The sequence below is a fragment of the Babylonia areolata genome, chromosome 21, assembly GCF_041734735.1.
Source record: "Babylonia areolata isolate BAREFJ2019XMU chromosome 21, ASM4173473v1, whole genome shotgun sequence".
Lineage (NCBI taxonomy): Eukaryota > Metazoa > Mollusca > Gastropoda > Neogastropoda > Buccinidae > Babylonia > Babylonia areolata.
The window spans coordinates 2562218-2588212 of NC_134896.1; the positions used below are offsets into that span (position 1 = coordinate 2562218).

The 25995-nt window shown below is 44.0% G+C and overlaps 3 protein-coding genes across 3 annotated transcripts in view; 2 read left to right on the top strand and 1 right to left on the bottom strand.

Moving 5' to 3' along the window:
• The first annotated feature begins 3652 nt into the window (after positions 1-3652).
• On the top strand, positions 3653-3916 carry LOC143296207 (uncharacterized). Its single transcript, XM_076608026.1, has one exon. The coding sequence runs from the start codon at positions 3653-3655 to the stop codon at positions 3914-3916; it is 264 nt and encodes an 87-aa protein (XP_076464141.1).
• Positions 3917-6386: 2470 nt separating this feature from the next.
• LOC143296741 (uncharacterized) lies at positions 6387-22815 on the top strand. The gene is made up of 8 exons (XM_076608807.1): positions 6387-6525; positions 9344-9450; positions 10292-10388; positions 11399-11547; positions 15753-15878; positions 17440-17511; positions 18981-22622; positions 22701-22815. Exons 2-7 carry the CDS (start codon positions 9346-9348, stop codon positions 19281-19283), a joined length of 852 nt encoding a protein of 283 aa, XP_076464922.1. The 5' UTR covers positions 6387-6525; positions 9344-9345; the 3' UTR covers positions 19284-22622; positions 22701-22815.
• The window catches only part of LOC143296739 (protein O-mannosyl-transferase TMEM260-like), a 63402-nt gene continuing 58012 nt past the window's right edge, over positions 20606-25995 (bottom strand). The window contains exon 20 of the mRNA XM_076608802.1: positions 20606-25432. Coding sequence (XP_076464917.1) covers positions 25187-25432 — 246 coding nt within the window. The 3' untranslated portion in view covers positions 20606-25186. The remainder of the gene's footprint in view (positions 25433-25995) is intronic.

The window sequence follows — 25995 nt, forward strand, 5'->3', positions numbered from 1 at the left end:
GAAAAACTTTGATAACAAGACACAAAGTTTTAAGATGGTAAAAGACTTGACCAACCAGTAACAAAGTCAGCACTGTTCATGACAAAGACAGCAACTATCTCACACAGGAAAAAGATGCCATTAAAAGGAATACAAGACTAGTCTGTTCTGAACTCTACAGAGCACAGGAGATGCAAGTGTGCAAACACTAACAGTGTCAACTTCATCATATGATGGTGACTTTCCATTACTCTGCTGTTAGGATGTTGTAGCAGCAATGAAGTTGCTGAAACTTGGCAAGGCTGCAGGCATTGACAACACCTCTGCAGAACTCGAGAACTTGGCGGAGAAGCGGTAATTGGAATAACTGCCATCTGCAATGAAATCTGGCACACAAGCGAATGACCCTCACGTACCATGCAGCCAATCACAATTGTCACATTTCCCAAGAAATGAAATCTCTAACACTGCCAGAATGACCACACCAGCCACTGCGGAATCCCAGGTAACAATGCAGCAGATCAGCTTGCCAAACTCGGAGCTAGAGGAGAAGACCCTCGTGAAGACAATGCTGCAATCAAGAACCACGAGAGATGCGTATCACCTTCTCGAACGCTGGCAGCCAGTGGTAATCATGCAGTTAAGAACTGGTCATTGACCCTGAAAGAAGCAGGAAGACTGGTCACCATTGACAAAAAAAAAAAAAAGCCGAAATATTAAACCGTCAGTTCCAGTCTGCCTTCAGCAGTAAGGAACACTTCAGTGATGAAGCGTTCACGGTCAGATATCCCATGCCACCACGAGACCATCAGCAGCCCCTGTTAAAGCAGGTTCACGTTACGACTGCCGGCGTCGAGAGACTCTTACGTAACCTCGACCCTTTCAAGGCGTGCGGCCCAGACGGGATCAGCCCCCGAGTCTTGAGAGAGCTAGCGACAGAACTAGCCCCATTGATCGTTCACACTACTATACCAGGCATCCCTCGACTCTGGGGTTGTCCCTGTTGACTGGAAGACTGCCAACGTGTGTCCTGTCTTCAAGAAGGGGGGAACGATATAATGCAGAGAATTACAGGCCCATCTCCCTGACAAGTATTCCGTGCAAGCTCCTGGAGTATATACTGGTCAGCGAGATCATGGCGTACTGCCAGGAGCACCAGATTCTCTGCACGGAACAGCACGGATTCCGGAAGGGTCGCTCATGTGAAACACAGCTACTTGGCTTCATGGACGAAGTGTCTGAGGCCTTTGAACAGGGATACCAGGACTTACTTGTCTTCGATTTCATGAAGGCCTTCGACAAAGTAAGCCACAGCCTCATGACCCACAAGCTTCGACACTACAGGATCAGCGGGAACATCAACAGCTGGATCCAGAAATTCCTCAGTGATTGGAAGCAGTCGGTCGTCGTCAGTGGGTCCAGGTCAGAGCTTGCTCCAGTAGATTCAGGAGTCCCCCAGGGCTCCGTCCTTGGGCCGAGCCTGTTTCTACTATACATTAACGACCTACTGACCGGACTGTCAGCCAGGGCCAGGCTCTTCGCTGATGACACAAAGACGTCAAGACAGCCGAAGACCAAGAGGAGCTGCAAGTGAATGTGGACACCCTAGCTCCTGGGAACAGCACTGGAAGATGTCTTTCCACCCCCAGAACTCGGGAGCACAGCTAACAACTTCATGGCCACCAACTCCAGGAGGAGACCCAGGTCAAGTACCTCAGCGTCACACTCACCAAGGACCTGAAGTGGGCCCTGCATATTTACAGCGTCACCAACAAGGTGAACTGGACACTAGGCTTTGTGTGCCGCAACATCAAGGTGCCCAGTAAGACCATCAAGACTGCAGTCTACAGGGCCCTCGTCTGCCCTACCCTTGAGTATGCCAGCTGTGTGTGGGATCCCCACACCACTGAAGACATTAACACCATCGAAAAGGTGCAACGTAGAGCAGCTCGCTGGGTCTCACACCGCTTCCGCCAAACCTCCAGTGTGGACGACATGCTCCTTGAGCTGGGATGGCCAACGCTGCAAGCCAGACGGAGGCGTGTGAGATTCACCATGTTTTACAAGGTGCACAACGGCCTCACACATGTTGACTCCAAACACCTTCCCTCTGTCAGCTGCCTCAGCCACATAACTAGAAAGTCCCACCCCCAGTAATACGACATCCTATCCAACAGGACAGTACCGGCAGATGACATTCTTTCCAAGAACCATCCCGGAATGGAACAACTTGCCCACTGAAGCCGCCGCTGCACCATTCCTGGCAGCCTTCCAGGCCAGGGTGGCAAACCTCTGACCAGCTCCAAACAACAGCCATCTCCCCCCCCCCCCCCTCTCCCAAGTCCCCTAAACATGTTAAACTCAGAATTAACTAAAACAGCCCACTCGGAACCCACCCTTCCTCCACCCCCTCACCTCCCACCCCCAAAACCATTTGATGGCACAGGAGCAAACTGGCCTAAATGGAAACAACGGTTTCTCCGTTACAGGACAGGTTCTAGATTGACCCAGAAACCTAGCGAAGAGCAAGTCAGTGTATTTTTGTATACAATGGGGGACATTGCCGACGATATAATGAAAACTATGAACACTATCAAGCTGTATGTCGCAGCGCAAAACGCCACAAACATCTACCCAGACAAAGAACCGCCCAAGAACTGTCAGAAGAAGATTTCTATGATTCATCTGAAGATGAAGGGGAATTCCTGGGACATATTTTTCATCTTGCAGAAGACGACTGCTGGACTGTAGAAATCTTGACAAATGGAAAACCCCACACTTTCAAATTGGACACGGGTGCATCAGTTTCAGTTGTGGGTGAATCGTGAACTAAATCTCATGTGCTGAAGAAATCAAACAAGCAGCTGAAAGGTCCGGGCAATGCCAAACTCACCTTGTTAGGCACTGTGCAAGCAAAACTTTGCTACAAAACTTGTACAGTACAGGAAATTATATACGCTCTGAAAGGCCAAACCAGTTCCCTTCTCAGTCAGGCAGCCTGTGAAAAACTAGGCCTGATCTCTCGTGTTGACCAAATCAACCCATCAACTTCAAACTTCAAGAGTGAATTTCAGGATCTTTTTCATGAACGTCCTGGCAAACTGGACACAACATACACCATCAAGCTGAAACCTGAGGCCGAACCAGTGTGCATACATGCTCCACGGAAGATTGAACACCTTCTTCTTCCCAAGGTCAAACAGGAGATCGACCACATGCTGAATGAAGGAGTCATCTCTCCTGTCACAGAGCCCACCAGCTGGTGTTCGGGTATTGTAGTCGTCCCCAAACAAAATGGATCCATTCGCCTTTGTTTAGATCTGACACAACTGAACAAGTCAGTTCAACGTGAAGTCCACCCTATGGCTTCAGTCTACGAGAGCCTCACAAAACGTTCAGACTCCAAAGTCTTCTCAAAACTAGATGCCCGCAGCGGATTTTGGCAAATACCTCTCGCTGAAGAGTCCAAGCACTACACCACGTTCATCACTCCATTTGGAAGATATTGTTTCAACAGACTCCCATTCGGCATCAGTTCTGTCAGCGAGATTTTTCAACGAAAGATCTAAAAAAAAAAATCTTGGGTGACATGGATGGTGTCGTTGCTCACATGGATGACGTCCTCGTACATGCCAGGGATCAGGCTTCCCATGATCAGCGTCTTTGAGAAGTCATGAAACAGCTACAGGAGGCAGGTCTCACGCTCAATGAGAAATGTGAATTTTCAAAAGACTCCATCTGCTTCCTGGGCCACATCATAGACAGTTCTGGCATCCACCCAGATCCCGCAAAACTGGACGCCATCAACAGGTTCCCGCCTCCCACAAACATCACAGAGCTTCAGTGCTTCCTGGAAATGGTCAACCAACTGGCCAAGTTCATGCCCAATCTGGCCAGCGTCACAGCCCCACTATGCTCTCCTACAGAAGGACACTGAGTGGACGTGGAAGGGCCAACAGGGAATGGCTTTTCAACAAGTGAAAAACCTTCTCCTCTCACCACCTGTCCTGGCCCATTACAGTCCTGAGATAGAAACCTTCCTAGCCACTGACGCTTCCAATGCAGGTCTTCGCGTAGTTCTGTTCCAGACGACAACAAGACATGACGACTGGTGTGCTACGTATTGCGCTCTCTTACTGACGCAGAACGCAACTATGCTGTCATAGAAAAAGAAGCCCTGGCAGTCACATGGGCCTGTGAGAGACTAAGCGAGTACCTCCTCGGACTCAGCTTCACAGTTGAGACCGATTACAAACCTCTAGTCCCTCTCTTGTCCACCACAAAAGTCGCCAAAATGCCTCCACGCATTAAACGCTTCAGGATTCGCCTGATGAGATTTCCCCCAAACGTCACGCACGTTCCAGGAAAAAACAAAATCTCAGCAGATGCTGTGTCGCGGGCACCCCACTCTCGACCAGAAAAAGCAGACATCAACCTCGTCAAAGAAGCTGAACTACTGGCCAAGCAGACCATAGACAGCCTTCCTGCTTCAAAAAACAAACTGCACGAAATCAAAGAACTGCAGAAATCAGACCCAGAAACAGCTGAAATCAGAGAAAACTGCACCAACGGATGGCCCACCTACATGCCAGAGTCACCACTCATCAAGCAGTATTGGACCGACAGAGAACATCTCTCCATCGTCGACGATCTGTTGCTCCTCGATGACAGAATCATTATCCCAAGACAGATGAGACTTGAAATGTTCAATCGCATTCATGAAGGGCACCTTGAAATGTCGATTGCTTGCTTCATTCTCTGTCTGGTGGCTGCACGTCTCCAAAGACACTGAAGACCTTGTGCAGAAATGTGGCACTTGTGCCAAACATAGACCAACCCAAAAAGAACCCCTCCTGCCCTCCTCATTTCCTCAAAGACCATGGTCATGAATTGGTATGGATCTGTTCGAACTTCACGGCAAAACCTTCCTCATTGTAGTTGATTGCTGCTCTCGATGGCCTGAATTTCGTTGTCTCGACAACCAGACCAGCAGCAACCTCATCAACAAACTGAAAAGCATTTTTGCTGTCCATGGCATTCCTGATGTTGTCATCTCCGGCAACGACCCTCAGTTTGCCAGCGCAGAGTTCCGCAACTTTGCTGCAGACTTCGGCTTCACACACACCACAAGCTCTCCTCACTACCCCCAAAGTAACAGAGAAGCTGAAAGAGCTGTGCAAACAGTCAAAAACCTCCTAAAAAAATCAAAGGATCCCTACAATGCTCTTCTCCTGTACAGAGCAAGCCCACTGCACAACGGAAAATCACCCAGTGAACTCCTGATGGGGAAAAAACTGAACTGAAACAAAGATCCCCAATGTCCCCTCCAATCTTCTCCCAAAGACCCCCGATCACTCCCTCATCCGACAGAAAGAAGAAAGCAAGAAACAGAAGCAACGCAACCTCTTCAATCGTCGCCATGCTACAAGAGAAGCAACACCTCTCACACCTGGAGACACCGTCTTTGTCAAAGACATGAAGAAATCTGGAGAGGTCATCCAAAAACATCACATCCCCGTTCCTTCATTGTTCTGACGGACAGTAGCCCCATCAGACGCAATCACACACACCTGGTTGCAATCCCCAGTGATGTCCATCCCCCCGAAGGAACAACTGCTGCAACTGAGAACCCTCCAGTAGCACCTCCACCTCCTTCTCAACGCCCATCAACACCAAGACCTTTCCCCACAGCAACACTAGATCAGCCAACCACATAGCTCCTGAGATCCCGACTCTCCGCAGATCCCAGAGAATCATCCGAAAACCTCAGCGGCTAGATCTGTGACATTTCACTCTTTGTAACGCTCTATGTCGTAACATTAACAATGTTTAGTTTGTTCCAGTTCTAACAAACAAAAGTTGGTAGTGTTTAGTTTGTGCCGGTTCTAACAAACAAAAGTTGGTAGTTGTATTGTTCATATATTTGATAATTTAATCTTTCATAATTTGACTTATTATCAAAAGATAAATGCCTTGAGCCCTTTAACATACAGGTCTAAACATAAATATATCCAAACATGTTTATCCCTCAAAAAGGGGTGGGAGTTGTAGGATAGAGTCATCTCCCTTTACGTTGTCAAGACAGCAGCTAAACATGACGACGCATCGGAACTGCTGTCTCGGTCTCAGCTGGACGACTAGAACTATCAGAACACACAACAACATTCACTCCGCTAGTCGCACAGACGAGCGGACGAGAAACCCCCATCTAGGTTACTGATCTAAAAATAGAAGATCACTGCCATCTAGCCCAGTTCTAGCACCCAGGCAACACAGTTTTTGCAGACTATAAGAAAACAGATGACAAATTATTCTGCATTAACACAAAACCAACACCAAATTACATGGCCTAAATCATACAGAGAAGGGTACGTTGGATATCAAGCTGTCACTCAAACACACTAGGTACAGCCGCACTACTATTGTGACAGTGCATGCAAAAGTGAAGAACATTCGCACCAAACCGCTCAGCAACCTTTGAACCGGAACTGAAAGCGACAGAGCGCAGGCGATTGGACCGACAATCCAAAGTTCATCGTTCTGCAGGTAATTGTGTGTACAAAACTCGTGTCATTTGTTTTATTGATGCTACAATTTAAACTGTGATAGGCGGGTATTAATGCTCTTTCCATTGCAATAGTTCTTCGTGTCTTGAATTACCAAAGTAGCTCTGAAACTTCAATCAAACGCATGTTCAGTGAAAGTAAAAGTAGACAGACCGACTTAGGTTTGTAGTGCTGGAAGTTGACAGTTGTTAAGTTTACAGACACTCACTAGAGTATGGAACCACAGCCCAAAGCCAATATTTTTGGGTAATATCCATAATTTTTCTCCACAAGGTGGAATGAATAGTGTTCACAACAAGGCGTGGACGTTCACTCCGCCAGTCAGTCACAAGAGTGGATTGGGAAGAAAAGTGAATATTGCCGGAATACGTAATACGGAATGAAATCACTTTGTAGCAAAATATAGCCCGGTGTCTGACGCTGTTCACAGCATTATAATGGATGAGTCATTTAGGTTACAAACAACCTGACAAAATATGACTGGATCATGCTTTGTGTATGCTTAGTGTGGACAGTTTTCTTTATCAAGTGGTGAAGGACCCTACAAGATGAAGAGAAGGACAAAGACATAACATTCTTGACCTAGTAATAGTAAATGATGAAGCCTTAGTATCAGATATCCAACACCTTGCCCCATTAGGTAAAAGTGATCATGAAGTTTTAGTTTTTTCATTATATGTTTCTGCAAATATTGAAAATCACAAGAAAGAATGGAGATATGACATGAAAATGGCAAATTTTGACAAAATGAGACTTGAATTCAGCAGTACAGACTGGGGTGAACTAAATGACTTCAGTGTGGAACAGTGCTGGGAATTAATAAAGAAGAAGATATATACTAGTAATAGTATGGAAAGCAACATTCCCAAAGTAAAAACAAAGAAAGATAAAAACAAAAAACCAGTGTGGATGACATTCAAAACAGTGAAAGTTATTAAGAAAAAATACAATTTATACAAGAGGTTTCTAGAAACAAAAAATGGAAGAGATTACCAAAAATATGTAGCATCAAAAAATCTGTGTAATAGGAAAATCAGAAAGGATAGAAGAGAATTTGGGAAAAAAAATTTCCATGGAATCTAAGAAAAATTTTTTTAACTATGTGAAGTCGACCAAGTCTAAAGGGGAGATAAAACAAAGCCTGCCTCACCTAGTACCTAGTAGGAAACCACACCAACATGGGCATCCAACACTAGCGGCCGAAAACAATAGAAGAAAAGAACCAGGAGTCATACCCTGACTCTGGGTGCCTGGAATGTTTTCACCCTTTTGGACAGGCACGACAGACCAGAAAGGCGCACAGCGCTCATTGCTAGAATGCTTTATCACTAGCAGGTGGACATAGCAGCCCTGAGTGAAACCAGGTTTGCCGGTGAAACCCAGCTGGAGGAAGTTGGAGGGGGCTACACCTTCTATTGCACTGGGAAGCCAGATGGCACCCCACGAACCTCAGGTGTGGGTTTTGCCATACAAACCAAACTTGAACGACAGCTTGACAGCCTTCCACATAGGATAAACGATAGGCTGATGACCCTGTGTCTGAAGCTCTCCGAGGATCACTTCTCCACAGTCATCAGCTACTATGCCCCGATGATGACCAACCCTGATGACATCAAAGAAGCTTTCTACGAGGAGCTTAGCCGCACCATTTCAGCGGTAGACAGAAAGGACAGGCTGGTCATCCTTCGGGATTTCAATGCCTGCGTCGGAGTGGACTTCTCCTCGAGGCCAGAAGTCCTAGGACAGCTCATCTTGTGTTCAATAGTTAGAATCTTACTCATCTTGTGTTCAACAGTTAGCATCTTATCTTGTGTTCAACATTTAGCATCTTACTCACTCATCTTGTGTTCAACACTAGCATCTTACTCACTCATCTTGTGTTCAACAGTTAGCATCTTACTCACTCACCTTGTGTTCAACAGTTAGCATCTTACTCACTCATCTTGTGTTCACCATTTAGCATCTTACTCACTCATCTTGTGTTCACCATTTAACATCTTACTCACTCATCTTGTGTTCACCATTTAGCATCTTACTCACTCATCTTGTGTTCACCATTTAGCATCTTACTCACTCATCTTGTGTTCACCATTTAACATCTTACTCACTCATCTTGTGTTCAACACTAGCATCTTACTCATCTTGTGTTCACCATTTAGCATCTTACTCACTCATCTTGTGTTCAACAGTTAGCATCTTACTCATCTTGTGTTCAACACTAGCATCTTACTCATCTTGTGTTGAACATTTAGCATCTTACTCGCTCATCTTGTGTTCAATATTTAGCATCTTACTCATCTTTTGTTCAACAGTTAGCATCTTACTCACTCATCTTGTGTTCAACATTTAGCATCTTACTCACTCATCTTGTGTTCAACATTTAGCATCTTACTCGCTCATCTTGTGTTCAACATTTAGCATCTTACTCGCTCATCTTGTGTTCAACAGTTAGCATCTTACTCATCTTGTGTTCAACAGTTAGCATCTTACTCATCTTGTGTTCAACATTTAGCATCTTACTCGCTCATCTTGTGTTCAACAGTTAGCATCTTACTCGCTCATCTTGTGTTCAACATTTAGCATCTTACTCATCTTGTGTTCAACATTTAGCATCTTACTCACTCATCTTGTGTTCAACAGTTAGCATCTTACTCACTCATCTTGTGTTCAACATTTAGCATCTTGAAGCCCAGTATAATCTGCTGGTTGTGATGATACTTCCTGGTACTGTTGTAAAATCACCAGTGTAATTATGATGACACTTTTTTATCAGTTAAAGTTTTGAGTTATTGTTTCAGTCATGGAGCAGACAGCACTGAAGGTGTGTGTGTGGGGGGCGACAGAGAGCCACGTCACACTGATGCTGCATGCACTGGCTGGTGGACAGTTGTTTGGACACACACAGGTACTGGTGATGCTGGACACACACACAGGTATTGATGATGTTGGACACACACACAGATATCAGTGATGTTGGACACACACACAGGTATTGGTGATGTTGGACACACACAGGTATCGGTGATGTTGGAGACACACACAGGTATCAGTGATGTTGGACACACACAGGTATCAGTGATGTTGGACACACACAGGTATTGGTGATGTTGGACACACACAGGTATCAGTGATGTTGGACACACACACAGATATCAGTGATGTTGGACACACACAGGTATCAGTGATGTTGGACACACACACAGGTATCACTGATGTTGGACGCACACAGGTATTGGTGATGTTGGACACACACAGGTATTGGTGATGTTGGACACACACACAGGTATCACTGATGTTGGACGCACACAGGTATTGGTGATGTTGGACACACACACAGATATCAGTGATGTTGGACACACACACAGGTATCAGTGATGTTGGACACACACAGGTATCAGTGATGTTAGACACATCATTGCAGCCTGTGACACTGACGCTGCATGATGTCACACACACTCACACACACACACACACACACACACACAGTACATAATGTAAACGTTGCAGCCTGTGACAGTGATGCTGCATGATGTCACACACACACACACACACACACACACACACACACACACACACAGCCATACACACACACATACACACACACACACACACACACACACACACACACACACTACATGATGTTAACGTTGCAGCCTGTGACACTTGACACTGCATGATGTCACACACACACACACACACACACACACACACACACACACACACACTACATGATGTTAACGTTGCAGCCTGTGACAGTGATGCTGCATGCCATGGCAGAGACAGCCAGTGAAGTGGTGGAGGAAGCCCTGGACCTGTGTGATGCTTGTTACCCTCTGTTGACAGGTAATCCACACTGTGTGTGGGGGTGGGGATGAGGCTCTGTGTGTGTGTGGCTGTGTGTGTGTGTGTGTAGCTCTGTGTGTGTGTGTGTCTGTATGGCTGTGTGTGTGTGTGTGTGTGTGTGTGTGTGTGTGTGTGTGTGTGTGTGTGTGAGTGTGTGTGTGTGTGTATGGCTGTGTGTGTGTGTGTGTGTATGGCTGTGTGTGTGTGTGTGTATGGCTCTGTGTGTGTGTGTGTGTGTGAGAGAGAGAGAGAGAGACAGATGCTGACATAATTATCCTTTCATGATGGTAAATTGAATAAGCAACAATTGCTTTTTTACATCAAGCCATCAATGAAAAAATGTGGGTGTGGGTGTGCTTGTGTGTGTGGCTGTGTGAACTGACTGGAGCTTATCCAGCAATTGGTGTGCAAGCAATCGGTTGCGTAAGCAGCACTGACTTGAAGTTGTGTACCTTGTGAATGGAGAGAGTTACCACTCTTTACTATTTGTTAATCATTTCATCTCCTGGCCTCATTATTTGTTAATTTCCAGTTGAAAAACCACCGAGGCAACCATGTGTTTGTTCTGTATTGTCCATGTGTTCTGTGTGGCTTGTTCAGGATTAAAGAGGCTATGCCAGTCTTGAATAAAAGCTTATTTGTGTTTGCACGTTTCTTCTGTCTTTGCTGCTGTGGGCACATGTCAGATGATCGGTATAAGAGCAAACCTGGTGCTTCCTTTTTAGGGGAAGTGTCTTGGTTTGTTCCAATGTATCTTTTATTTACCTGTGTGCTAGCTGAATCAGTACCATAAGCAGCACTGACTTAAGTTGTGTACCTTGTGAATGGAGAAAGTTACCACTCTTTACTATTTGTTATCCAGCAATACAGGTAGAATTAATTAGGTATCTATTTGTATTTCAAAGAATTTCAAGACAAAGAGATAGATGAAAATGCATTTCCATGTATTACTTGATTTGTATTGTGTGACTGTTGCTGCCTATCTACAAGACAACATTGCTGTCGTTGAGGTGTTGAGGTGAAGACGGATGTGACCCGAACCCTGAGTGAGTCGGACGTGGTGCTACTGGTGCTGGAGACCTCACCACCGGGCCACTGGCTGCCTGACGTAGTCAAGTACGCTGACGCCCTCAACACCACTCCCAGGACCAGACAGAAGGTGACCTTCACACTTTCTCTCCACACCATTCCCACAACCACACAGCTGACCTCCACACTTTCTCTCCACACCATTCCCACAACCACACAGCTGACCTTCACACTTTCTCTCCACACCATTCCCACAACCACACAGGTCACCACACACTTTCTCTCCACACCATTCCCACAACCACACAGCTGACTTCCACACTTTCTCTCCACACCATTCGCACAACCCCACAGGTCATCACACACTTAATCTCCACACCATTCCCACAACCACACAGGTCATCACACACTTTCTCTCCACACCATTCCCACAACCACACAGCTGACTTCCACACTTTCTCTCCACACCATTCCCACAACCACACAGGTCATCACACACTTAATCTCCACACCATTCCCACAACCACACAACTGAGCTTCACACTTTCTCTCCACACCATTCGCACAACCCCACAGGTCATCACACACTTTCTCTCCACACCATTCGCACAACCCCACAGGTCATCACACACTTTCTCTCCACACCATTCCCACAACCACACAGGTCATCACACACTTTCTCTCCACACCATTCCCACAACCACACAGGTCATCACACACTTTCTCTCCACACCATTCCCACAACCACACAGGTCACCACACACTTTCTCTCCACACCATTCCCACAACCACACAGGTCATCACACACTTTCTCTCCACACCATTCCCACAACCACACAGCTGACTTCCACACTTTCTCTCCACACCATTCCCACAACCACACAGGTCATCACACACTTTCTCTCCACACCATTCCCACAGCCACACAGGTCATCACACACTTTCTCTCGACACCATTCCCACAACCACACAGCTGACTTCCACACTTTCTCTCCACACCATTCGCACAACCCCACAGGTCATCACACACTTAATCTCCACACCATTCCCACAACCACACAACTGAGCTTCACACTTTCTCTCCACACCATTCGCACAACCCCACAGGTCATCACACACTTTCTCTCCACACCATTCGCACAACCCCACAGGTCATCACACACTTTCTCTCCACACCATTCCCACAACCACACAGGTCATCACACACTTTCTTTCCACACCATTCCCACAACCACACAGGTCACCACACACTTTCTCTCCACACCATTCCCACAACCCCACAGGTCATCACACACTTAATCTCCACACCATTCCCACAACCACACAGGTCATCACACACTTTCTCTCCACACCATTCCCACAACCACACAGCTGACTTCCACACTTTCTCTCCACACCATTCCCACAACCACACAGGTCATCACACACTTTCTCTCCACACCATTCCCACAGCCACACAGGTCATCACACACTTTCTCTCGACACCATTCCCACAACCACACAGCTGACTTCCACACTTTCTCTCCACACCATTCGCACAACCCCACAGGTCATCACACACTTAATCTCCACACCATTCCCACAACCACACAACTGAGCTTCACACTTTCTCTCCACACCATTCGCACAACCCCACAGGTCATCACACACTTTCTCTCCACACCATTCCCACAACCACACAGGTCATCACACACTTTCTCTCCACACCATTCCCACAACCCCACAGGTCATCACACACTTTCTCTCCACACCATTCCCACAACCACACAACTGAGCTTCACACTTTCTCTCCACACCATTCCCACAACCACACAGGTCATCACACACTTTCTCTCCACACCATTCCCACAACCGCACAGAAGCTGATCTTCACACTTTCTGTCAGGGCTTCTGGTAAAGTAATAAGTTGAAATTGTTGCATCCAGCTTCCATCCCTCCTGATGTGTTGGTCATTTTTCTGTTACCTTCATGTTCGTGGTGTTTTTTTCCTGTTTTTTTCCCTTTTTCTTTTAATACAAAAGAAATAATTATAAGTAACTTACGGAACTGAAATGATATTCTGCAAATCTTACAGTAAATGCATCAAAAGGTGTGTGTGTGTGTGTGTGTGTGTGTGTGTGTGTGTGTGTTGGTGATAGGGGTGGTTGGAGTGGTGTTGTTGGTGTTGGGAAATGAATGTCATTGCGAGAAAGGACACAGTAGAGCAGATCAATTTGCCAATGCAAGATTTTGAACGGAAATACAGTGTTCAGTTATTCTATTTCTGACTGTATGATCACCTCAGGCAGTGATAGTGGTCAGTGATGGTCATTACAGGCAGTGATAATGGTCAGTGATGGTCATTACAGGCAGTGATAGTGGTCAGTGATGGTCATTATATCATTACAGGCAGTGATAGTGGTCAGTGATTGTCATTATATCATTACAGGCAGTGATAGTGGTCAGTGGTGGTCATTACAGGCAGTGGTAATGGTCAGTGATGGTCATTACAGGCAGTGATAATGGTCAGTGATTGTCATTATATCATTACAGGCAGTGATAGTGGTCAGTGATGGTCATTACAGGCAGTGATAGTGGTCAGTGATGGTCATTATATCATTACATGCAGTGATAGTGGTCAGTGATGGTCATTACAGGCAGTGATAATGGTCAGTGATGGTCATTACAGGCAGTGACAGTGGTCAGTGATGGTCATTATATCATTACAGGCAGTGATAGTGGTCAGTGATTGTCATTATATCATTACAGGCAGTGATAGTGGTCAGTGATTGTCATTACAGGCAGTGATAATGGTCAGTGATGGTCATTACAGGCAGTGGTAATGGTCAGTGATTGTCATTATGTCATTACAGGCAGTGATAGTGGTCAGTGATGGTCATTACAGGCAGTGATAGTGGTCAGTGATGGTCATTACAGGCAGTGATAGTGGTCAGTGATGGTCATTATATCATTACAGTGATAGTGGTCAGTGATTGTCATTATATCATTACAGGCAGAGATAGTGGTCAGTGATGGTCATTATGTCATTACAGGCAGTGATAGTGGTCAGTGATGGTCATTATGTCATTACAGGCAGTGATAGTGGTCAGTGATGGTCATTATGTCATTACAGGCAGTGATGGTGGTCAGTGATGGTCATTATGTCATTACAGGCAGTGATAGTGGTCAGTGATGGTCATTACAGGCAGTGATAGTGGTCAGTGATGGTCATTACAGGCAGTGATAGTGGTCAGTGATGGTCATTACAGGCAGTGATAGTGGTCAGTGATGGTCATTATATCATTACAGGCAGTGATAGTGGTCAGTGATGGTCATTATATCATTACAGGCAGTGATAGTGGTCAGTGATGGTCATTACATCATTACAGGCAGTGATAGTGGTCAGTGATGGTCATTACAGGCAGTGAGAGTGGTCAGTGATGGTCATTATATCATTACAGGCAGTGATAGTGGTCAGTGATGGTCATTACAGGCAGTGATAGTGGTCAGTGATTGTCATTATATCATTACAGGCAGTGATAGTGGTCAGTGATGGTCATTACAGGCAGTGATAGTGGTCAGTGATGGTCATTACAGGCAGTGATAGTGGTCAGTGATGGTATAACAGGCAGTGATAGTGGTCAGTGATGGTCATTATATCAATACAGGCAGTGATAGTGGTCAGTGATGGTCATTACAGGCAGTGATAATGGTCAGTGATGGTCATTACTGGCAGTGACAGTGGTCAGTGATGGTCATTACAGGCAGTGATGATAGTCAGTGATGGTCATTACAGGCAGTGATAGTGGTCAGTGATGGTCATTACAGGCAGTGACAGTGGTCAGTGATGGTCATTACAGGCAGTGATAATAGTCAGTGATGGTCATTACAGGCAGTGATAGTGGTCAGTGATGGTCATTACAGGCAGTGACAGTGGTCAGTGGTGGTCATTACAGGCAGTGATAATGGTCAGTGATGGTCATTACAGGCAGTGATAATGGTCAGTGATTGTCATTATATCATTACAGGCAGTGATAGTGGTCAGTGATGTTCATTACAGGCAGTGATAGTGGTCAGTGATTGTCATTATATCATTACAGGCAGTGATAATAGTCAGTGATGGTTGTTACAGGCATTGATAGTGGTCAGTGATGGTCATTATGTCATTACAGGCAGTGATAGTGGTCAGTGATTGTCATTATATCATTACAGGCAGTGATAGTGGTCAGTGATTGTCATTATATCATTACAGGCAGTGATAGTGGTCAGTGATGGTCATTACAGGCAGTGATAGTGGTCAGTGATGGTCATTATGTCATTACAGGCAGTGATAGTGGTCAGTGATGGTCATTACAGGCAGTGATAGTGGTGGGACGTCAGGCACTGGCAGCGGTCAGCTTGCTGTGCGTTCTGGCTCCACAGCTGTCCCCTCACCTGGTCACCGCCCTCCACCTCCCCTCTCTCCTCCTCCAACAGGCCAAGGTCAGCTCCCACCTTTCTGACAGTTGTTTCACCCAGTGGTTTGTAACGTTGTTTCGCTGCTTGTCAGTGGTTTGTAACGTTGTAATGTTGTTTCACTGCTTGTCAGTGGTTTGTAACATTGTAATGTTGTTTTACTGCTTGTCAGTGGTTTGTAACATTGTAATGTTGTTTTACTGCTTGTCAGTGGTTTGTAATGTTGTTTGTAACGTTTCACTGCTTGTCAGTGGTTTGTTGAGTTGTTTCTCTGCTTGTCGGTGGTTTCTAATGTTGTTTCATTCCTTGTCAGTGGTTTGTAACATTGTTTGTAACATTGTTTCACGGCTTGTCATTGTTTTGTTACGTTGTTTGTAAGGTTGTTTCACTGCTTGCTGTGTGTATAACATTACATGAGATGATTTGTGTTCTTTGGGGTGTTGCTGTGTGTATAACATTACATGAGATGATTTGTGTTCTTTGGGGTGTTGCTGTGTGTATAACATTACATGAGATGATTTGTGTTCTTTGGGTTGTTGCTGTGTGTATAACATTACATGAGATGATTTGTGTTCTTTGGGGTGTTGCTGTGTGTATAACATTACAGGAGATGATTTGTGTTCTTTGGGGTGTTGCTGTGTGTATAACATTACATGAGATGATTTGTGTTCTTTGGGGTGTTGCTGTGTGTATAACATTACATGAGATGATTTGTGTTCTTTGGGGTGTTGCTGTGTGTATAACATTACAGGAGATGATTTGTGTTCTTTGGGGTGTTGCTGTTCATGTGAACATGACATCAGATGGTGTGTGTGATTAGGGGTGTTGATCTGTGTGAAACATGACATCAGATGGTGTGTGTGATTAGGGATGTTGATCTGTGTGAAACATGACGTCAGATGGTGTGTGTGATTAGGGGTGTTGATCTGTGTGAAACATTACATCAGATGGTGTGTGTGATTTGGGGTGTTGATCTGTGTGAAACATGACATCAAATAGTTTGTGTGATTAGGGATGTTGATCTGTGTGAAACATGACATCAGATGGTGTGTGTGATTAGGGGTGTTGATCTGTGTGAAACATGACGTCAGATGGTGTGTGTGATTAGGGGTGTTGATCTGTGTGAAACATGACATCAGATGGTGTGTGTGATTAGGGATGTTGATCTGTGTGAAACATGACATCAGATGGTGTGTGTGATTAGGGATGTTGATGTGTGTGAAACATGACATCAGATGGTGTGTGTGATTAGGGGTGTTGATGTGTGTGAAACATGACATCAGATGGTGTGTGTGATTAGGGATGTTGATCTGTGTGAAACATGACATCAGATGGTGTGTGATTTGGGGTGTTGCTGTGTGTATAACATTCCATCAGATGGTGTGTGTGATTAGGGGTGTTGATGTGTGTGAAACATTACATCAGATGGTGTGTGTGATTAGGGGTGTTGATGTGTGTGAAACATTCCATCAGATGGTGTGTGATTTGGGGTGTTGCTGTGTGTATAACATTCCATCAGATGGTGTGTGATTTGGGGTGTTGATGTGTGTATAACATTCCATCAGATGGTGTGTGTGTGTGTGGCCAGGAGGGGAGAGGCGGCCATCTGTTGACCAAGATGATCAGTGACCACGTGTCCTGCTGGTGGTCAGCACTGCTGGTGAGTGTGTTACCTGTGTGTGTGTGTGTGTGTGTGTGTGTGTGTGTTGATGTGAGTGTGTGTTTAAAATTGTGTGTTCATGCTCTGTGTGTGTGCATTGATGGTTGTGTGTATGTTTATTAATGTGTGCATGTGCTTGTTTGCACACATGTATATGTGCAAGTGTGCACATTGACAAGTAAGTGTGTATGTAAGTGGATGCACATATTTTATATATTATATGTCAGTGCATAAACAAGTTTGTACACAAAACAAATGACATGAGATAAAGTTATCATTATCAGAATCTTTAACACGGGAGATAGTACTGATACACCATACACCATGACTGTTCAGGAATGTTGAGCCATTTGTGTTTTACAATAAGAAACAGAGTGTACTATTTTCGCATGCAACTATTTTGTTGTAATGAGAATTCTGAGAAATGTAGGTTACATACTGAAGTTTGAATTGAGAACACTATAGAGCTCTGATTGGGCTTTTTCATTGGAAACAGTCCTCTGCTAGTTGACTGGAAAGAAGAATGGGGGGTACATACTGAAGTTTGAATTGAGAACATTATAGAGCTCTGATTGGGCTTTTTCATTGGAAACAGTCCTCTGCTAGTTGACTGGAAAGAAGAATGGGGCGGGGAGGGGGGGGGGGGGAGGGCAGGGGGGGGGGGATATCATACTAAAGTTTGAATTGAGAACATTATAGTGCTCCAATTTGGTTTTTTCATAGGAAACTCGTCTGCTATTTGACTGGAAAGAAACTGGGTCAGATGCCATTGTTTAAGGACACTGGTCATGTGAACCAGTCAGCTAAAAAAATTACTCTCCTGCTCACGAGCGCAGCAACACACTCAGCATGTATTGATCGGAGTGAAGAGTGGAAAGGCCAGTAAAGATATTCTTAGCTTATAACATCATTATGCAAATTAGGTGCCACTCCAGAAAATCAAAATGTTATAAAGCCTCAATCAGGATCCATTGTCTGAAACCGTTGTGAACAATGGGGCCTCAACCAGGGCCCGTCACCCAGAGAGAGTGAACATGGAGCCATTTTGTTACAACCAGAAATGGAGTGTAATTACTTCACATGTAACAATTTTGTGAGCATGAAAAATGAAGTGTTGAAAGCAAGCATGTAAGTGTTGTGTTGTTAGCGAGAGAAAGGAAGTGTTGAAAGTAAGCATGTAAGTGCATGAGAAATGAAGTGTTGAAAGTAAGCATGTAAGTGCATGAGAAATGAAGTGTTGAAAGTAAGCATGTAAGTGCATGAGAAATGAAGTGTTGAAAGTAACCATGTAAGTGTTGTGTTGTTGGCATGAGAAATGAAGTGTTGAAAGCAAGCATGTAAGTGTTGTGTTGTTAGCGTGAGAAATGAAGTGTTGAAAGTAAGCATGTAAGTGTTGTGTTGTTAGCGTGAGAAATAAAGTGTTGAAAGTAAGCATGTAAGTGTTGTGTTCCCCTGTGTGTGACATGCAGGATGGAGCCAGGACCGACATGGCCTGTCAAGGTTTGGTCACTGTCCCTCTGGCCATGCTCCCGTCTCTGTCCACAACAACCACACTGAACCAGCACAGAACCGCTGCCCTGAACCAGCACAGAGCCGCTGCCCTGAACCAGCACAGAACCGCTGCACTGAACCAGCACAGAACCGCTGCCCTGAACCGGCACATAGCATGGTTCACTAGGGCGGAGGCTATCCAGGAGTTGGAAGCGGCCCTGAAATGCCTGCACATTAGTCAGGCCCAGGTCATCACATCTGCACTGTCATGTCACCTGTAGATGACGTTCGCAGAGATCAGCGGCAAAAAAGACTGTTTTTGTGCTTCAGTATCCGTTATTTACTATTTTATCAGTTCACTGATTTAATTACTTTTCTTTTTATTTACTTTTATATCTTATTTTACTTCATTTCTTTTTTATTACCCCTCAAGGGTAAAGTGTGTTTGTTTATGCTGCTGGTCAGACATCTGCAAAGCAGATGTGGTGTGGGGTATATGGATTTGTCCAAACACAGTGACGCCTCCTTGAGTAACTGAACTGAACTGAACTGAACTGAACTGAACCATTGTGGAATGGGACTTGCCAATGGAAGTTTGTGAAGCTGAATTATAGAAAAATTAAAGCAGTATATGTATATGTGTTCTAAACTATAAGCATATATAGATATGTTCACGCACACATAAATACACACACAATATGTGTAAGCAAAACACTTTGAGAGTTTGACTGCACACAGCCTATCTACTGTTCAAGGATATATATATATATATAAAAAAAAGAGAAATGTATAAAGAACAAATACTACTCGAGAGAAAGTTGGGTGTTTGCTTGTTGTTGTTTTACAACATATCTGTGAAACTGCACGTTTGGCGCATATCTGTTATGCATGTGTGGGTGTATGTGTGAATGTGTGTCTTCACGTTTTACATTTATTTGCTTATTTATCACCATTGTTGTCTTATTTATTTATCTATTTATTTATTTATTATTATTATTATTATTACTACCCCTTTTTTATGTATTATAATTATTATTTATTTATTTATTTACTTATTTATGTACGCTTATCTATTATTTATTCACCTTTTTTTTTCTCAAGGCCTGACTAAGCGCGTTGGGTTACGCTGCTGGTCAGGCATCTGCTTGGCAGATGTGGTGTAGCATATATGGATTTGTCCGAACGCAGTGACGCCTCCTTGAGCTACTGAAACTGAAACTGTTTTACAAATGCCATTGCTTTAATCTCTCAAGCAGAGTGAAAGTTGTCGGCAAACCACCTTGATGAAGACCCTTCAGTAACGTTAAACCAGAAATGTTGGTGAAACAAAAGAGATGAAACATTTCCACAGATGGTTTTGTTTTCCCCAATATTGTACAGTTGAGGCCTCAGTAGATGTCAGAATTACAGCATTTGCAACAGTCTTTAGCAATGATGATTCATTCACAAATCAAACAAATATCACAACTATAGCATCTGAAGCTATCTTAAGCAATGATTCATTCACAAATCAAGCAAATACCACAACTATAGCATATGAAGCTATCTTTAGCAACAATTCATTCACAAATCAACCAAACCACACCCAGGCACCAAGACCAGATAAGTAAAGAGAAGTTTAATTGCAGCTGAAGCACAATTCTGCCTGACTTTCAGTGGTATTTCTCCCATACCGCTCATTTAGATTCCCCCATACATGGCCACACCCCGGTTCGTCTGTCACAGTTCCAGTGTCGGCAGTCCGCGGGGAACCATCGATGTTAGGTCGCCAGGAGGCCACGCACCAGAGGAGGCCCTGCACTGCTGTTGAGTCACTTTGGTGGTGTTCAGTGGTGCCTGTTCTGATTTAACGTACTTAGCACACCACCTCCTAAGCCCCCTACTAATGACAATAATGGCTTAGTTGCGGAGCCAGACTGAGTGAGCATCCCTCCCAGAGTGGAGACCGCCACTACGTCCCCAAAACAACAGCCCCTCATGCATCTGCCGACACTGAAGACATTGACAGGACTCACCCCAAGCACGGAAGTAGAAGGGTATCGAAACTGAGGTCACCATGAGAGCAGGGCATGAAAGGTCACAGACTTTGAGACTGTTTTGTTTACATTGATGATGATGAAGGAGGAGGAGGATGACGACGACGATATTGCTATGGAGGTCCATTTTGGTTTGGGACTGCGTGACAAGGTTGTACTCTATGCTTCCTGGCATAATGATATCCGGGCCTGGTTAACGCCCGAGAAATACAGACACTTGCAGTGTTGGTAAGGAAATTAGAGCAACACACCCAAAGACGCGTCCGTGAAGTGGATGACACTTGACTGTGTGGTCCCAGTCTCCCCATTTAAGCCCACAGCTCACTCAAATCTGGGTAGGAGCCAGCCACGGGCCGAAAAACCCACCTCCGCTGGGATTCAAACCTGCATCCTCCCAGCTGTCAGTCCGTGATGTTAACCACTTTGCCACAGTGGCTGGTATGCTGCCTGACATTTCTACAGAATGCAGAAAGATATCCTGACAGAAAATGATGACTGTTTTAGTGTAAAGGGGTCATCGACACTGTAATGAACGACCTTTGATCAAGATACTACATGATCACATGGATCAAGGTACTATATGTCCACATGGATCAAGGTACTGTATGTTCACATGGATCAGGGTACTCTATGTCCACACGGATCAAGATACTGTATGTTCACATGGATCAAGGTACTGTATGTTCACACGGATCAAGGTACTATATGTTCACATGGATCAAGGTGCTGTATGTTCACATGGATCAAGGTGCTGTATGTTCACATGAATCAAGGTACTATATGTTCACATGGATCAAGGTACTATATGTCCACATGGATCAAGGTACTGTATGTTCACATGGATCAAGGTACTACATGTTCACATGGATCAAGGTGCTGTATGTTCACATGGATCAAGGTACTACATGTTCACATGGATCAAGGTACTATATGTTCACATGGATCAAGGTACTATATGTCCACATGGATCAAGGTGTCCACATGGATCAAGGTACTGTATGTCCACATGGATCAAGGTACTATATGTCCACATGGGTCAAGGTACTGTATGTTCACATGGATCAAGGTACTATATGTTCACATGGATCAAGGTACAATATGTTCACAGGATCAAGGTACTATATGTTCACATGGATCAAGGTACTGTATGTTCACATGGATCAAGGTACTATATGTCCACATGGATCAAGGTACTGTATGTTCACATGGATCAAGGTACTATATGTTCACAGGGTTCAAAATACTGTATACTCACATCATCATGAAGATACTATGGAATAAAATACTATATGTGCACATCATGATATATTATGTTCACATGGATCAAAATACTGTACATTCAAGTCGATCAAGATAGTAAATGTTCACACAGATAAAGTAATGAATGATGTCAGTCAATGAAAGGATGATAAAAGAAAGGAAAGGGTGATTAAGAATGAATAAAGTAATGAACAATGTTGTCAATGAATGGATGATGATGAACTCTGTGGTGTGTGGAGGAACAGGAGGATGATCTGTGAAGGCACAACACAGACTGGTCTCCATGAATAAAGCTAACACAGAACTGTGTTGATGAACAGCATGGTCAGTGTTGGACACAGAACTGTGTTGATGAATAGCATGGTCAGTGTTGGACACAGAACTGTGTTGATGAACAGCAAGGTCAGTGTTGGTGAAATGTACATCACAAGTGATGAGATTCTTGTAAAATGGCCAAATCTTTAAACATAAATAAATAGGGATGAATCTGTCTCAACATTTACCAAGGACGGAACTCAACAAAGAACAGGTTTCTACACATCCCCCAGTTTGGTTCTCACAGGCAAAGTTTTGTGGGTCACTACTGACATATGACATAACTGTTCTTACATGCAAAGTTTTGTGGGTCATTGCTGACATATGACATAACTGTTCTCACTGGCAGTTTTGTGGGTCACTGCTGACATATGACATAACTGTTCTCACAGGCAAAGTTTTGTAGGTCACTGCTGACATACAGATATATGACGTAGCTGGTCCCAGTTATAGTACATGCTTCTTCAGTTGATCTGTAACTGATAAAACCATCACCAACAACAGCAAACACAGGTTTTCCCCTTTAAAGTTTCTTTATGCTGTGATGGTGATGTCATCAGAGTTCTTTTCTCCACAGACTCAAATACGCCCCCGCCCTCCCACAACACGCACTCACACCCTCTACCAACACAACACACTCACACCCTCTACCAACACAACACACTCACACCCTCTACCAACACAATGCACAAGTTCATCTTGCAAAAAACCAAAGGTAGCACATACCCTTCCCTCCCCCCACCCATTCACACAGACACACTCTACTTAAACAATGTATCCATCTTCCAAAAAACAAATACTCAGATAATGATTATGTTCAGAGACTTGAGTTTTACATTGCTGCATAAGGGCTTACGATTTGAAAAAGGGCAGTCTTCACAAAAATAATGTAGACTTGCTTCTTCCAACAACAACAAATTCAGCAGCTTACAGACTGGAAATCAGTTCCAGTTCCACATCCCACAAGACTATTATTGTGTGTGAAGAAAACCTTATTTTATATTGCAGTATGTCTGTCATACCTTAGTTATGTTCATACAGCATTATGTCCCCATACCTTAGGAACTTTGTTCATACTGCATTATGTCCTCGTACCTTAGGAACTTTGTTCATACTGCATTATGTCCTCATACCTTAGGAACTTTGTTCATACTGCATTATGTCCTCATACCTTAGGAACTTTGTTCATACTGCAATATGTCCATATAGCTTAGGAACTTTGTTCATACTGCATTATGTCCTCATACCTTAGGAACTTTGTTCATACTGCATTATGTCCGTCATACCTTAGGAACTTGTTCATACTCAGTATGTCTGTCCTACCTGGTTCTCGTCAAAAAGAAATTTGATCATGTTACACCTCTGCTGAATCGGTTACACTGGCTTCCGATTGAGTGCCGCATTCACTGTAAGTTAGCAACACTCGCCTTCAAACATTTTGACAAGTCTTTTCCATTGTATCTCTCCTCTGTACTGGAAACTTATGAACCGCACAGAACATTCAGATCCAGTTCTGAAAAGCTGCTTAAAGTTCCAAGGACTAATCTGAAATGCGCTGGAAATAGGTCTTTCAGAGCTCAGGTTCCCCAAGTGAGGAACTCTCTACCTTCGTCTCTTAGAAATTCCTCTGATCTGCATTCCTTTAAGTCAGATCTGAAAACTTACCTTTTCCGTAAGCATTTTTGTTCTGGGCGGAATGGTAAAACCAAAGTAGTCCTGTTAACAAGTATTGTTGTACTAGTATTTTTGTAGTTCTGTTTTAATGCATTGTGTATTTTATGTAGTTTTGGTCTTAGATGTGATGGCATTTTTTCTATCTGGTTATTTTTAATGGGCGTGTGTGCATGCGTATGTGCGTGCATGTGTTTGTGAGGGTACAGTGCTCTGGTACCTGTGTGTAAGTGTGTAGGCATGTAAGTATGTCCAAACAGAATTCTACATTAGAAAATAAGAAATATCTTAATGCTTATGCAATTTAGTTTTTAGTTGTTTGTGTGTCTGTGTGTGTGGCTGTAAGGGAGGGACATCTATATATATGTGTGTGTGTGTGTGTGTGCACGCACATGTGTGCATGTGTGTGTGTGTGTTCTATGAAATGCATTTTGTTTTAATCTAAGCCTTATTTACTGCACAGCTTTTATTATCTGAGTCATCTCTTAAGTGTGCTTTTTCATTCATATGAACACACTGGATGTTTTCCATTGTGAGATAGCGGTTGATGTGTTTTTTTAAGGCATGTTTATAGTCAACTGGATGATGTAAGGCGCTTTGAGCAGCATTGGTACTGGATATCGCGCCATAGAAAAACCTATGTATTATTATTATCGTTATTATTACCTTAGGGATGTGTTAAAAAAAGAACTCACTGAGCTGGATAAAAGAGTACGAGTAAGCTTCTATCTGTATTAGAAGTCCTTATACCGAAAAATTCACCTTATTTATTGAATGACCCTCGTACATCTCACACACACATACATAACACACACCACAAACACAAATAACACAAACACAACACACACCACACACAAACACAGAGATTTCCCTCAAAATGTCCCCACAACACACCTGTTCCCTCAGCCAGTCTTGCTGACCACATCCAGGTAGTTGTGCAGCTTGTCAATGGCATCCCTGATGGCGTGTTCCTGAGTATCCTGGGGGTCTGACCTCAGGTAGGCCCTGAAGTGGGTGAGGGTAGACCTCATCAGCGATACGCCCTCTGCAGGATCCACCACCTGTCGCAGCTTGTCGCACACCAGGGCAAAGTTCTTGTGCCAGTAGCTGGGGAACTGGGCATTGGAGGTCATGGCGTCTTTGTAGATCTGGACAGATTGAGAACACAGTGAAGGGCAAACCATTTGTAGATCTGGGACAGATTGAGAACATAGTGAGGGCAAACCATTTGTAGATCTGGGACAGATTGAGAACACAGTGAGGGCAAACCATTTGTAGATCTGGGACAGATTGAGAACACAGTGAAGGACAATCATTTGTAGATCTGGACAGATCGAGAACACAGTGAAGGACAATCATTTGTAGATCTGGACAGATTGAGAACAGTAAAGGTAATCATTTGTAGATCTGGACAGATTGAGAACAGTAAAGGTAATCATTTGTAGATCTGGACAGATTGAGAACAGTAAAGGTAACCATTTGTAGATCTGGACAGATTGAGAACAGTAAAGGTAACCATTTGTAGATCTGGACAGATTGAGAACAGTAAAGGTAATCATTTGTAGATCTGGGACAGATTGAGAACAGTGAAGGGCAACCATTTGTAGATCTGGACAGATTGAGAACACAGTGAAGGACAATCATTTGCAGATCTGGACAGATTGAAAACAGTGAAGGGCAACCATTTGTAGATCTGGACAGATTGCGAACA

Excerpts from the sequence above, each read along its gene's own strand:
- LOC143296207 (XM_076608026.1), top strand. The coding sequence starts at position 3,653 with ATGAAACAGCTACAGGAGGCAGGTCTCACGCTCAATGAGAAATGTGAA.
- LOC143296741 (XM_076608807.1), top strand. The coding sequence starts at position 9,346 with ATGGAGCAGACAGCACTGAAGGTGTGTGTGTGGGGGGCGACAGAGAGC. Across the intron at positions 9,451-10,291 it reads AGTTGTTTGGACACACACAG|CCTGTGACAGTGATGCTGCA; the intron begins GTACTGGTGATG and ends TTAACGTTGCAG. Across the intron at positions 17,512-18,980 it reads GCTGGTGGTCAGCACTGCTG|GATGGAGCCAGGACCGACAT; the intron begins GTGAGTGTGTTA and ends TGTGACATGCAG.